Source organism: Scyliorhinus canicula, chromosome 16 (assembly GCF_902713615.1).
Source record: "Scyliorhinus canicula chromosome 16, sScyCan1.1, whole genome shotgun sequence".
Classification (NCBI taxonomy): domain Eukaryota; kingdom Metazoa; phylum Chordata; class Chondrichthyes; order Carcharhiniformes; family Scyliorhinidae; genus Scyliorhinus; species Scyliorhinus canicula.
The window spans coordinates 98149176-98164089 of record NC_052161.1 but is presented as its reverse complement, the minus strand read 5'-3'; the positions used below and the strand labels follow the sequence as shown (position 1 = coordinate 98164089).

General features: G+C 45.1%; 1 protein-coding gene across 2 annotated transcripts in view; it reads left to right on the top strand.

The window, feature by feature from the left end:
* The window catches only part of hspg2 (heparan sulfate proteoglycan 2), a 571937-nt gene that overhangs the window by 456944 nt on the left and 100079 nt on the right, over positions 1–14914 (top strand). For both annotated transcript variants that reach the window (XM_038821731.1, XM_038821732.1), the window contains 6 exons: positions 1524–1658; positions 3905–4039; positions 7583–7764; positions 10157–10352; positions 12617–12796; positions 14271–14531. In XM_038821731.1, coding sequence (XP_038677659.1) covers positions 1524–1658; positions 3905–4039; positions 7583–7764; positions 10157–10352; positions 12617–12796; positions 14271–14531 — 1089 coding nt within the window. The remainder of the gene's footprint in view (positions 1–1523; positions 1659–3904; positions 4040–7582; positions 7765–10156; positions 10353–12616; positions 12797–14270; positions 14532–14914) is intronic.

The following is a 14914-nucleotide window of genomic DNA, read 5'->3' as shown; positions in this document are numbered from 1 at the left end:
GCTGTTCGCAGTATATATAAATGATTTGGAGGAAAATGTAACAGGTCTGATTAGTAAGTTTGCGGACGACACAAAGGTTGGCGGACTTGCGGATAGCGATGAGGACTGTCAGAGGATACAGTAGGATTTGGATCGTTTGGAGACTTGGCGGCAAGATGGCAGATGGAGTTTAATCTGGACAAATGTGAGGTAATGCATTTTGGAAGGTCCAATACAGGTATGGAATATACAGTGAATGGTAGAACCCTCAAGAGTATTGACAGTCAGAGAGATCTTGGAGTACAGGTCCACAGTTCACTGAAAGTGGCAACACAGGTGGAGAAGGTAATCAAGAAGGCATACGGCATGCTTGCCTTCATTGGCCGGGGCATTGAGTATAAAAATTGGCAAGTCATGTTGCAGCTGTATAGAACCTTAGTTAGGCCACGCTTGGAGTATAGTGTTCAATTTTGGTTGACACACTACCAGAAGGATGTGGAGGCTTTAGAGAGGGTGTAAAAGAGATTGACCAGGATGTTGCCTGGTATGGAGGGCATTAGCTATGAGGAGCAGTTGAATAAACTTGATTCGTTCTCACTGGAACAAAGGAGGTTGAGGGGCGACCTGATAGAGGTCTACAAAATTATGAGGGGCATAGACAGAGTGGATAGTCAGAGACATTTTCCCAGAGTAGAGGGGTCAATTACCAGGGGGCATAGGTTTAAGGTGCAAGGGGCAAGGTTTAGAGCAGAAGTACAAGGTAAGTTGTTTTACACAGAGGGTAGTGGGTCTCTGGAACTCGCTGCCGGAGGAAGTGGTGGAAGCAGGGACGATAGTACCGTTTAAGGGGCATCTTGTCAAATACATGAATAGAATGGGAATAGAGGGATACAGACCCTGGAAATGTAGAAGATTTTAGTTTAGACGGGCAGCATGGTCAGCGCAGGCTTGGAGGGCCAAAGGGCCTGCTCCTTGGCTGTACTTTTCTTTGTTCTTTGCTAATCCAGGCTACATATTCAAGGCAATTTAGAAACTGAGGTGCCATCAGCAAGTTGGGTGTGATCTGGAATGCACTGCCTGAGAAGGCTCTGGAGGCAGATTCGAAAGGGAATTGGGTAAAGACCTGAAGGATGAAACATTACAATGCTGTAAGGAAAGAACAAGGAATAGGATGAATCGGAAAGTTCTACCAAAGAACTTACAACGAGCCAGATGATCTCCATCAGTCTTATATAATTCTATGATGCAATAATATTGATTCCTAACCAACATCACTAAAACAAACCAGATGATCTGCTCAGTTATTTGATTACTGTTTGTGGGATTTTAATAGTGACTGCTTTTCCCCACGTTACAGTAGTAATTCCATTTCAAGGCTATTTAATTGGTTGTAATGTGTGTTGGAAAGTCATGGGATTGTGAAAGGTGCTTTACGAATGCAAGTTCTTACTTGTACTGCATATTGGCTTAATATTGTAAAATAAACTGTTCCCTTGTTTCATTACCTTTTATAACTAATTTTAACCCTTTGTATTGTGCTGTAGGCATACCAATCATAAGCACCGGCCCACAGGATATTACTGTAATCGAGGGTGGCAGTACGGTCTTCAGTTGTCAGGTTTCCCAGGGAGCTCAGCCATTCAGCATAGAGTGGAAAACGCCTAATGAGCCACTACAAGGTACATTGCAATGGGGTTTGTGTCATATGCTGATACCTAAAGGCAGGGTAGGAGCTAGTTTTGACATTGCCTGGAATGTGCTTTTATGGGGGGCTCCATGAATGACCATCTGTGATCCCACCGTTGTAATGATGTACACAGAACATCTGGTTGTTTAACGAGAAAGATGATATATTAACAAACGTGGAAAGATAACACAGGAACTATAAGACAGACGAAGGCTATTAAATGAATTCAGTGAATTCTCCTGGAGCTACCCGAAGTGTGACTATCCTCTTGTACATCCTACTACCAACTGGCGGGTATCTCGAGTCACGGGATGGATCGCTAACGCCACCTGGCATTCGGAGGTCAAATCAATAACTATGTGCATTGATGGACAACTATATACATTGATGTGTACATATATATCACCACAGTTATGACATTGCCTGAAATGTGCTTTTATGGGGTGCCATGAATGGCCATTTTTTAAAACATAATGTCTCCATCATTTAACCTGCCCATGTGTGAATAGGGAACAGTAGCACAAACCATTTGCTGTCACTGACAATAACAGCTGCTTCCAGTATGGTAAGCGCACTGGCTATTTGAGGCGACCACAAGTGTCCAGCGTGAATAGCTCTCTCCTCGAGTAACAACTGCATGTATCAGCCGTGGAGCCATACACGCAGTTAAGCTGCAGAGACTGAGGCTACACTGTTTGATCTCTGCAGGCAGTGTCAGTAAGGAAGGACAAAATGAGGAGTTTGTGGTACTTTACTAAGTCCTGTCAGTGTGAGAATCGCACAGAACCGTAACACAGTCACCACGGTGTACATTGAACCAGAGAACAGCACGAGTTGGCCAAAGTGCTCCGAGTCCAAGTAGCGTTTCCTTCGGTTAGTTCAGGATAGCTCATGGAAATCCAGTAACAGGAAAAAGAAATGCATTTTAAAGGGAAGACTTTGAAATACAAACCGTTCAACGTCAGACCCAACATTTCCGCTGTACTTTTCCTTGTTGTCTTTTTTGCCACATTAATGTTTGCTGCAGGGAGAGCTGGTTTGTCAACTATCACAGGCCCATCTCCAAGCAAAGGCTAATCGATGCACAAGAGCAACAACTGGTCCTGAGTGTTCCCTCTTTAGTACACTGCCCAGTGAAGATACACCAACTGAGTGATGAGGTTGACACTTTAGGGTTTAATATGCCCCAGTGTTGTGCTGCTGTCTCGTGCTCATGCTTGGACATTGTAGGTCTGAAGTTTTAGCTACCTCTGTGTGAACACCTGACTGCAAACAGGCATAACGTGTGTCACATTGCAACATTGCCAAACCACCCAGTGTCTATGTTCTCCTTATTTTTAATGCCAAAATTGAGAAATCACCTACATAATTACATTTTATTTGAATTATTACTTGAAAGTTAATGCCCACTTTTATCTCTATCTGGGCAAACTTATAGATGATATAGAGATTTAGAATTTCTTCAACTTTGAAACATAGTAAATGAAGGAAAATAAATTTTGATCACTGCCAAGTCAATAAGGTGCTTGTAGTTTGTATTCGGAATGTTCCATTGAACTTGCGAAGATCAAGCTGGGTTTTATGAGTTTTAGCACTGCGGCCCAAGGTACTTAAAAGTAGCATAGGGTAAAATGTTGAAACTCTGCTTCCGAAAGCCTGGAGTAGGACTCTGGAGTTCACTATTGCAAATAGTTTCCAGACACGTCTATTTAAGTGAAATGTCCAAAGACTGGTGCTGCTATGATTATTGTGTATTTTATATAAATAAGTAAAGTCGCCATAGTCCCAGATGATTATAGGCTGCCTTCCCCTTTGAGGGGGAGAGCTGACTGGTGGTGATTTAATCCAAGGGTCATCACACCTCAGGTCAGGGGCAAGGTTGAGAAGGCGAAGCCTTCATGAATAACCTTATATATAACCTTTTATATAGTCCCTGTCTAACCTTTTATATAGTCCCAGTCTATCAGCAATCTTGTGATTCCTGGAAAATCCTACCTTCAAATGGCATCCCTTTTAAAAATATTGAGAGCAAATTTATAGCAGTAGATATGGAGCAATGAAAGCATCAATAAACTATTAACAATAGAATCAATCGTTACTTTCTTTCATTGCTCAAGACTGTACATGTCAGCCTTTGCAAAGCGGGCACTCGTACAGCAAGCAACAAACATATAAGAACTGTTGCAATAGCTCCGCAAAGGAGTTTTAACAGCTTAATCTGCTCATTTCGTTTTTCAGATAACGTGAGGATCAGCAGTGATGGCTCTATGATAACAATCAGTCACGCTCGTCAACGTGATCAAGGCCAGTACAAATGTGTGGCTCGTAACCAGTTTGGCTCAGCTTCCAGCATAATGACTCTGATCGTACAAGGTACAACATTGTAAAACAGCAATGAGTTGAGGCTCAGCTCTGTTAGTTTGACTTCCCAGCTATCCTTGCAGTCTGTCAGTCTTTCACTCTTCTCGTGAGATGATCCATATTTTTGTGAATTTTTTCCAAAGCTTACTGGGATGAGTGCACAGTTCACATTATAACCACTTCTTTCCTCCTTTTGTGTCATATAAAAGAATGTTTGTCATTTTATTGAAATGGTCATATTATTTATTCTCCTCTCTCTACGAATTCTCTTTCCACACATGACTTGCCCATCTAAAGTAAGGTATTCCTATGTTAGTCAAATATGCTCCAAGTGGTTACTTTAATTTCATCAATTCATAACCAAAGTTATGTTTCAGAAAATTCCAAACCAACCTAATATGTTTCCTGTCCTCAACTCAGTGGAACTTTATGGTCTTAAGTAAAAGCAAAACAATGCTGGAAGTCAGAAATAGAATGGAAAATGCAGCAAAAAACTCAGCAGAGCAAGCAGCATTTGTGGAGAGAGAAACAAGAGTTAGCATTTCGAGTCCATGATAATTCTTCTTCAAAACTCTGAAGAAGGGTCATGCAGATTCAAAACATCAACTCTGCCTCTCTGTCTCTCCACAGATCTGCTTGCTGGACCTGCTGAGTTTTTCCAGTGTTTTCCGTTTTTATTTGTCGTCTTAAGTGTCCAAAGATGTGCAGGGGTAGGTGGATTGGCCATGCTAAATTGCCCTTAGTGTCCAAAGAAAAGGTAAGGTGCGGATACGGGGATAGGTTGGAAGTGTGAGGATAGGGTGCTCTTTCCAAGGGCCGGTGCAGACTCGATGGGCCGAATGGTCTCCTTCTGCACTGTAAATTCTCTGTGAAGTGTCAGCCTTGTCTCAGTTCGTAGCAGACTCGCCCCCAAGTCAGAGTTGTGGGTTCAAACTTTGCGCCACACTTGTGCATAGAATCCAAATTGTCACACCAATGCAATACTACGGTAGTGCTGCACTGTCAGAGGTTCCCTCTTTTGGATGCCCGCCCTCTCAGGCGAGTGTAAAAGATTTCCCTGCATCATATTAAAAAACAGAATAGTGGAGTTTTCCAGGGGTCTGAAGTTGTGTTTGTGGGAGCTGGCTGTGTTCAAATTGACTACTGCATTTTCCTCCATTACAACAGTGACTGCATTTCAAAAAGTAACTTATTGGCTGTGCGGCCCTTTGTGATAACCTGAGGACACGAGAGACGGGATATAACAAATTATTTTGTTATCAGTTCAGCCGTCTGACTTCTCGCACAGAACTCAATGTTAATGGCTGCCTATTCAGAGCATATGAATGCAGGATGTTCATCCAGTTATGCCTTAAAGTCATAAGCAGTTGCTTTTCTAACTTACTGGGTGGAAATCTCCCATTTTGAGACTAAGTGCGGTAGCGGGAAGCTCCAGCGGCGCCTGTTCCACCGACCAGAATGGCAGGATCCCGCGCAAGATCCAACTCTTAGAAGCTCATGAATTGTGCACAAGCGAGTTCCCCTCAAGTCACCTGGCAGCTGATTCACCCATTCCCAGCTGACAGGTTCAAATGTCCCAGCATCATATTTAAACACGTGTCCAGCCCACGCGTATCATTCTCTCTTGCCCACCTGACTTCATCAGTAGGATTTCAGTAACCCAGAGCGAAAAGGTTAGCAACCTCAACAGGAAGCTTGTTCCTCAATACAACAACCCAGCCTATCACCTACGAGGGGCTCATGCCCTACTTAGACCTCTACCCACCGCATCTGGAGTCTTCACCAAACCCCTTCCAGTGGTTGCCCCTTTAATCTCCTTTCATAAGAACATAAGAACTAGGAGCAGGAGTAGGCCATCTGGCACTTCGAGCCTGCTCCACCATTCAATGAGATCATGGCTGATCTATCTTTTACCTTGTTTGTGAACTTTACATGTAGCTTGTCTGGGTCCAGCTTCCCTCCCCTCGATCTTCCCTCTGCCTTCCATTGTAAACCACCTTTATCGACTTCTTTGCCCCTCTGCCTGCCATCGTGAGCCATCACTCTACCCCCTCTTTCTACATTGGCTCCTTCATTAGGCCACACTCCCCGCCCCTCCACCCCCATCCCCGGTCGAAGTTCGTAACTTTTTGTGGTGGCAGCATGAGTTCCACAACACCATCCTGTCAAGGTAGACACTGGTGTGGGCAGAAGGAAACCCCTGTACTTCCCATCCCTAGGTACTGTACTGATCCGAGTTGGTATCACACGAGGGTCCATGGATCCAGCAGCATGGTGCTGTCCATGAATACCAACTCGGCCTGGAGATGGAGGGCAGGAACCAGTCTGCCCTCGCAGAGTGGCGAACAGTGCATTAGGAGCAGCACAGCACTGTGGCAGAAAGGCTGTTGCACTCACCTCAGTCTCTTGTGAACTGAGGATTGACCACCTTGTGCGCGCCATTGATTAGCAATCAGGTTTGAAGCAAACGTAAATTGCCGCTAATGTGACGCAAGATTGAAAGGCCTGACAGAATATGAGTGGGCAGCTGTTATAATGCGCATTCATGAGATGTAAATGAATGCAAATTGTGCTTGCGACACCTGCCAGCGGGAAGCGTGACCCGCCATTAACCCGGCTTGGGAGAATTGTAACGTGATTTCATGCAGGCGGGCTTATGACTTTCTGGCTCCGCCACCACGCCTGCCTACCATCAAACACGCCATGGGCTGGTTGGGAGAATTCCACCCAATACTTCAATCAGTACTCAATGAATTAAGAGAAGATTTGAAGAAAGAAGAGACATATGCATTCTTTGCGCCTTTTTCATCGAAACAAAACCTGGTTCATTCCCCTGGGCATCACCTTGACCAATCGGAGTCAACCTGCCCGATATTTGATGAAAGCTGGGCAGCTAATTTCTCCATGCTGCATGCCCAATGGCAAAATCTCCACCAATCAGGGTCCGATTGCCAACCAATCAGCACATTCATCTTGTGCAGTGTAGATTGTTGTTGCTCAGTTATAGTTCGGTAATTTCTGGCGAGCTGTCATGATGAGTGCAAGATGGAAAGATTAGATAGCATGCCCTTTCTTTTCAGCAGCATGAGCTGCATCCTACATCTGTTGTTAGATGGGGAATCTGGTAAAGCCTTCTTGGATTGTTGATGAGACCATCAATTCACGCGACACGTGGTTAGAAGTGAACAGTGGTTTTAATCGTCTTACAACAGAGCCTGCCTGTGACGAGATGAACTCTAGATGAACTGGCAGGCAGGCTCCGACTGCCAAGCTTTATACAACCAGTGGGGGGGAGGAGTCATGGGCGGAGCCGAGGGTGGAGCCCAGTACAAACTTCCGTACATTCCCGGTACACCTCCCCCCAGGGGTAGAGCCGCGCAACTGCTCGTGTGCCGAGCTTACAGAGGCATGGTACAACATGTGTGATAACAGTGTGAATTATGCTATTATGATTCACCACAATTGTACAATAAGAATCCATCACCCTAATGCTTATCCATCAATCTGTATTTATGTTTGATCAGTGGAAGTTTACTTCTCCTTCATTGCCTCTAGGACCGCCCACTGTATCCATCACCCCCAGAGGTCCGGTCAGACTGGGTGTGGCCGATTCCATTACTCTGGAGTGTATAGTCATGGGGGAGCCCCGGCCTACAATCAACTGGCGTCGGGTTAGTGGCAGGCATAGGAACAACCTGGGGAGGCCGCTGCCGAGGGAAGGCGATCCCATCCTGACGGTGAGTAAATATTCATACTCATCATCGCTTCTGCCAACATTGTGAGAAATTTAAACTAGAGATTAGACTGGCCATAGGACATCTTAGTTGTGATAAAATCAAAGTGTCCAATCGCTCTGTTGGGTTAGAACCCAACTGGTGTCAGTTATTATTTATGCTATCTATTCTGGGCAAGTGGGCTTTACTGGCAGGTCATTGTTGCTCATCCCAAGGGCCCCTGGGAAGGTGGAGATGTCAACTTCTTCAACCATACTACACTCCCATGATGGGAAGGTGCTGGCAGTAGGAGGTTCCAGGTTTTTTGACCCAGTGACAGCATTATCACTGCTGTTTGCTGTGGTTTTGCTCCATATTCTCACTCTTGTGACAATTCTGGTAGTGGAATCCAAAGTTGTTGCATTGTTACCCTTTCAGTGAAGAGCAATGCCCTGGGTGAACAATGGTCTTGCTTGTGGAGCTGTACTGAACTAAATAAAAGCAAATTACTGCAGATGCTGGAATCTGAAACAAAAGAGAAAATGCTGGAAAATCTCAGCCGGTCTGGCAGCATCTGGCGGGAGAGAAAAGAGCTAATGTTTCGAGTCCGATGACTCTTTTGACAGTCTTTTCTCTGACTGAAATAAACTCGGTCACATTCCAAACCTAGTTAGCATGCTCATAAAATGAATGATCCAGAATTGAATTGTTTCCAGGCCAAAACACCTGGTCGGTTTTATATCTAGATTTATAAATTGAGGAGAATTATAAAATCAACCAGCTTGGGGCTAATATAATGCAGATGTTCAAGCACCTTCATCTCACATATGCGCACAGTAAATATTATTGCATGTACTTCTCCAGATTATGCAGAACCCCAATACTGGCACAACATAGGTAAACAGATTAGTGCTCATTCTTTCAGTGATAGATTGGCATCTCATGCTTTACCCTCAGGAAATGTATGATTATTTGCCTATATTTAACCCTATTTTCTCATCTCCCTTCAGTTAAGAAGCAGGAAATCCCAGCTTTTTTTCCAGTTCATTTCTCTGAATTATGAGAATTTCTTTAAAATAGGAAATCAAATTAACCTTTGACAATATTAGTATAAATTTACAACACGGGAACGGGCCATTCAGCCCACCTAATGCCAGTTTATGCTCCCCACAGATTTCTTCCCACATTAACTGCACCCGTACCTATCATTCCACTCTCTTCCGTCTCATGTTCTGATCTAGTTTTCCCTTAAAGTCATCAACAGCACTTGAAGAATCAGAAGAGGGGGGGGTCTTCGTGTTTCTCGGCGAAGCGGCGTTCACTAGCGGTGGGATTCTCTCTTCCCGCTGCCTGCCAATGGGAATTCCCGTTGAAGCCACCCCATGCCACCGGGAAACCCACGGGCGGGGCTGCGCTGTCAAAGGGAAAGAGAATCCCAACAGCCGGAGAATTCCGGCTCATATCTAAACTGTTTCCCCACACGTCTGTCCACCATCTTTAAAGACGTAATGACTCTCGGGCCCAGAATTACGCAGCTGCATGATATCTCGAAATGCAGTTCTCAGGCAGTTGCTCAAGTGCAATATTACCCAAGGCCAACAGTTATCAAGTGTCCAGAAAGCAGGAACTGATGTCACTTGAAAATCTCTATCAAACCCAATATTGATTATATATTTTAAAATCTTAAATTGGCATGCATTTCCTGTTTACAAAATCTTATTTCCTGTTTCCCATGCTTTTATCAGATGTTCAGTTGATTTTCTACTGTTATAACTGCCCCTATCCACATTCAGAATGGAAACCACCTTTATTTTGCTGGAACTACACCATCCCATCGTTGGTGGCGCTGCTGTGCTTACGTTTTGAGTCTCCCAGCTCGTCATCCGACATTCGAACACCTGCACACCAATCCGCTGTAATAATAATAATGATCGCTTATTGTCACGAGTAGGCTTCAATGAAGTTACTGTGAAAAGCCCCTAGTCGCCACATTCAAGCGCCTGTTCGGGGAGGCTGGTACGGGAATTGAACCCGCACTGCTGCCTTACTCTGCATTACAAGGCAGCGATTTAGCCCAGTGTGCTAAACCAGCCCCCCTCTCTTCCAAATTGCCAAAAACCCTGCCATAAATAATATAGAATCAAAGTGTTATGTAATAGTATGGGTAAAATGGGGAGTGAATGAAGGTAGCAAAGTCTGGTCTAATTAAGCTCCGTTCTCTAATCTCTGATTCACCTGAAGTCAGGCACCTTGGCCTTGGCTTACTGGGGTGTCCGCAAGCGAAGGTTTATTTTCTGTCACAGAACTTTTAATGATTTATGATCTTGCTTCAAGAGTTTGACAAACACTTTGCACAAAGATTGTTCTACTTCAAGCGAATATAACCTTGGATTGTTTATTCAATTTTCTATTTCAGATTTCTTCCGCTCGTCTGCAGGATTCTGGGACCTATTCCTGTACATCTTCTAATTTGTTTGCCACTGTTGAGGCTCGGGTGGAGGTGATAGTCGAGCGTTCAGCCTCCATACCTCAGGTTCCTCAGGTTACCTCGGAAGAGCCAACATTAACCGTTACAGCAGGGCAGGTTGCTACACTGCGTTGTTCAGCTGCAGGTATGTCAGTGGCATCATGATGCTCCAATATTCATCATTTGGCTTTTCAAATGTAATCAATAAGGTTTTATCCTTTCTTCCCTCTTGTGCTTTTTTAAGCCTCCCAGGCCACTGTTGACAATGTGCCCTATGAATGAGTTAGCTCACTCTTGTTGAATGTTTGACAGTGACTTTGAAAAGGATATCCTTTACTAAGGACATAACATAGATTGTTTAAAGTTTTAATTAGTTGCAACAATAAGATGGCGTAGCAAGGTCTTCTTAGGCAGTCCCTCAGGGTCGAGGATGACTTGCTTCCACACTCAAAATAAGTCCTTAGGTGACCTAGGAGTCCAGTGCGCGACCTGCAGTCATCCCTGGTCTCGAACTTCATTTTTAAGGAGGGGACATGCCCGTGCATGATTTATTTTAATGTGGGGTGGCTGTTGCACAGCAGCTGCAACACGGGCTTGAGAGAGCACGGCCTTTGACCAGTGGCAAGGAGGCCCAAGATGGCTGGAGACCAGGCTCTGCTGTACGGGCTCAGGACATATAAGCATACACACTCCTACTGTCCTCCTTTCTCCTTCCCACAGGATTTGCTCCCTAGGATTCAATATGTATAAGGAAGTCAGTATTAAGTGTTGCCGCTGTAAGAATGATTGTTTTAACGTTGTTGCCTGTATATGTAAAGCCTAACTATGCTTTTTTTCCCCTTCATTCCAGCTGGCAAGGCCAGAATTTGTTCCCCAGCCCTAAGTGCCCTTAAAATAAGTGGCTTGTTATGCTATTCTGGCGGATAGTTAAGAGTGAACCACATGGCATGAGGCCTTTGTCTAGAGTGTGAAGTAAACAGGATCTTATTGCATGGAGTAACTATCGACCGTGCCCACAAACCTGTCTGCTATGACTTGCAAGAATGCTGCAAGGAGATTCGGGAAGGTTACTGCGGAGTGACACAGGGGGCTGCCCTCCTTAAAAGCATCTCCTGCTTGATTGTAGTGGTCATTCAACAGGAGATCTGAGGGCGGTATACTCCGCTCCGGGGACTAAGTGCCCGCACCATCGTGAACTCTGTCGTGAAACGCGACGGCGCGAACAGGTCCCGGGCATGACCTATTCTGGCCCCAATAGGGGGCCAGCACGGCGCTGGAGCGGTTTACGCCATTCCAGCATCTTTACGCAGTGTTCTGGGGCCGGCCGCGGAAGGAGGTAGGCCTTGGGGGGGGGGGGGAGAAGCCAGCCCTCCGATTGGCGGGCCCCAATTGTGGGCCAGACCCCATCAGAGGCCTCCCCCCGGTGAAGGAGTCCCCCCCCCCCGGCGCACAGGCCACCCCCCCCGAGCGTTCCCACAGTTCCCGCCGGCAGCGACCGGGGTGGACGGCGCCGGCGGGAACCTGTCATGTTCGGAGCAGCTGCTCAGCCGAGATTCGCTGCTCGCTGTTTGCGACAATTCTCCGTGCGGGCCGGTACGATTCGTGCGTTGGTTTGGGAGAATAGCGTGCGGGGGTCGGTGCGGCGTGGCGCTATTCGCGCGGCACCCCGGCGATTCTCCCACCCGGCATTGGGAGGAGAATACCACCCTTAATCTTTGAGGCGAATTGTTAATGCCTTGCTATTCAGAATTTGACTTTTTGATGCCCTATATTAGTGTCCACCCCAGATCCATCTGTGTGTCAACCTGGCGTTTGGAATAATGATGACAAATAAGCTTACCCTGCATTTAATATTTCTGGTGGGATTTGTACTAGTCTTGAGCCCATGAAACTGCCGCAGGGAATCCACCCAACATTTATTTTTAATTGGTAAGGAGACAAGTATTTTTTTTTTTCAAGTTCCAATGTGATGTGGGCATGGCTAACAAAGACAACATTGTTTGCCAGCCCATGAGAATCATTAAGAGTCAACCACATTGCTGTGGGTCTGGAGTCACATGTAGGCCAGACCAGGTAAGGATGGTAGATTTCCTTTCCTAAAGGACATTAGTAAGCCAGATTAGTTTTTATGACAATTGATGATGGTCACCATTATTGAGGCCAGCTTTCAATTCCAGATTTTTTTATTAATTGAATTTAAATTCCATTAATCGATGCATTGGGTTTGAACCCATGTCAGCCGAGCATTAGCTTGGGCCTCTGGAGTACTCGTCTTTTGACGCTACGATGAATTCCCGCATCTCCCCCAGGCATTTAAACTGCCTTGTGGGAATAAAAGAGAATTGAATCTAAAATGTAATGAGTTTCTTTGTCGCATTAAACCTTGATTCTTCTCTTTGTTCTCTATAGGTTACCCCACTCCGATTATTCAGTGGTCTAAACTGCGGGCCCCACTGCCATGGCAGCACAGGATTGTCAATGAATCTCTGTTCATTCCTAATGTGGGACTGCAGGATTCGGGCCAGTACATCTGCAATGCCTCCAATTCTGCTGGATTCGCTGAGTTGTACATATCGCTGGATGTCGAAAGTAAGAGCTAGCTCACTGGTATTTTTCTCAACACCTTTTGAGTAATCTCTGAATTATTACTTTTTAGCAGGCAGGTACTGTCATAATATACACCAGTATATCATGGTGCAGACACACACTGATGGACACACACGGGGACCAATCAACATGTACAAACACCGCAGCCAATCACCAGTTAGAATACACACACTATAAAGGCAGAGGGCACCACGGTTCCCGCTCATTCTGGGTGCTGCCTCTGAGTGTAACAAGAACTCATCCAGCCCAGCACAGACTCTCACCACGTGCTGAGAGAATCAACTGGTTCGGACATGGCTTAGGTCTCTAGTTTAAGTTAGCATCATTTAGACCCACAGTCATCATGTGTTAGTTAGTTAGAAGTAGTTAATAAAATTGACTACTTCTAACTACTTAAAATTGAGTTGAACCTTCATCAGTGTTGGAAGTGTCTGTTCATCTTTCAAGTCTACACCAGCCAACACTTCAGGTACTATTTAATTTACATTTAAATTCTGCCGTATTTTGAGACTTTGGGAATGAATTCTGCTCACTGGGGAAGGCTCTGCCAGCAATGCCGGAGTGATCAGGGATTGGCAAAGATTTGTGCTTTCCCCGCTTCAGGACTTCTCCAGCCCACTGTTGTAATATAGGAAATCCAGCGACCAATTTGTGTGCAGGAAGCTCCCACAAACAGTATTGACCGGATAATGTGCTTTGAGATGTTGATTGAGGGACACCTATTGGCCAGGATGTTAAATTCATTTAATCACTGATTTACTGCCCACACAATTAGTTTATTGGAAGTTATTGGACATTACGTGGGCCTAGGTAGGGTGCACTTTCAGAGGGTCAGTTCACTCGATGGGCCAAATGGCCTCCTTCTGCACTGTAGGAATTCTATGGTTCGACGAGTATGGCAGATATTATACACTCAGCAATTCCCATTCAGCTTATTGCTGTTGGCTGGGAGAAGAAAATGGGCCAGGGTACCAGAATTCCTTGCTTTTCTTCAGCCAGGACTGATAACTTCACCGCCCAACTGAATTAATGGAACTTGGGTAAAGGGCAGCACACCAACAGAGCAACCTTCCCTCTGTGGCTCACTGTGGTGCCAGCCCAGATTGTGTGCTCAAATCTTGAATGTGACCTTGAGTCCCCAATCTTCACTCCCAGTGGTGAGAGTCCGACAAAATGCATCGATCTGATATTTATTGCTTGGTCAGCCGTGAAGCTTTTGGACTCTTGAGTTGAAGTGACATGTACACTATTTGTGCATTGGTTAAGACTGGAGTGAAAGGCCAGTAATGGCCAAAGAGATGTGGTTCAGTAGAACTGAAGACTCGCAGGTAATGTGACTGTGTGACCATCCGCCACAAGTAACTATAACCAATCATAATCCTATAGTTATTTTCTAATGATGTAGTTAACGCCAAATTACACATTTGAAGTAACACTGCCTTATTTTGTTCCTCAGCCGCACCATATGCCGCCTTTGACATTGCGGTTGTCACCGTACGGGTGGGCGAGATAATCCGATTGCATTGTCTATCCCAAGGAACTCCGCCAATAAAGTATGAATGGTCCAAGGTGAATGGAAGTTTGCCGAGCAGGGCAGTCATACGCAATGGCTTCCTGCAGATCAACCTGGCCGTTGTATCTGACTCGGGCATGTACCGATGCCTGGTTAAGAACAAAGTTGGTCAAAGTGATACATTTGCAACAGTCAATGTGAAATGTGAGTAAAATGTATTATTTTCATCTCATCCTTTTCTCCTCTTCCATTTTAATGAACTTAAAGAGCAATTGAAGAGGACAATTTGCAGGACCATGACTAAAGAGTCGGGGTAGAAGGATTTATTGATAACTCTTTCAGAGAGCAGGTACAGTGTGGTGGACTGGATAGCTGCCTTCCAAATGATTCCCAAGACAAATGGTGTCATTCTTAGACTCTCTAAAACCTAATTAAAAATGAGGTTGATTTATTACCTTGGGTGGAGAATGGCAAAGGCCATCAGATCAAGGCCAACAGAGGTGTCTGATGGGTGGACTTGAACATGAACCAATTACCTTCAAGTAGTCCCTTAACAAGGCTTCAAGATAATCCAATCAGCAATTTAA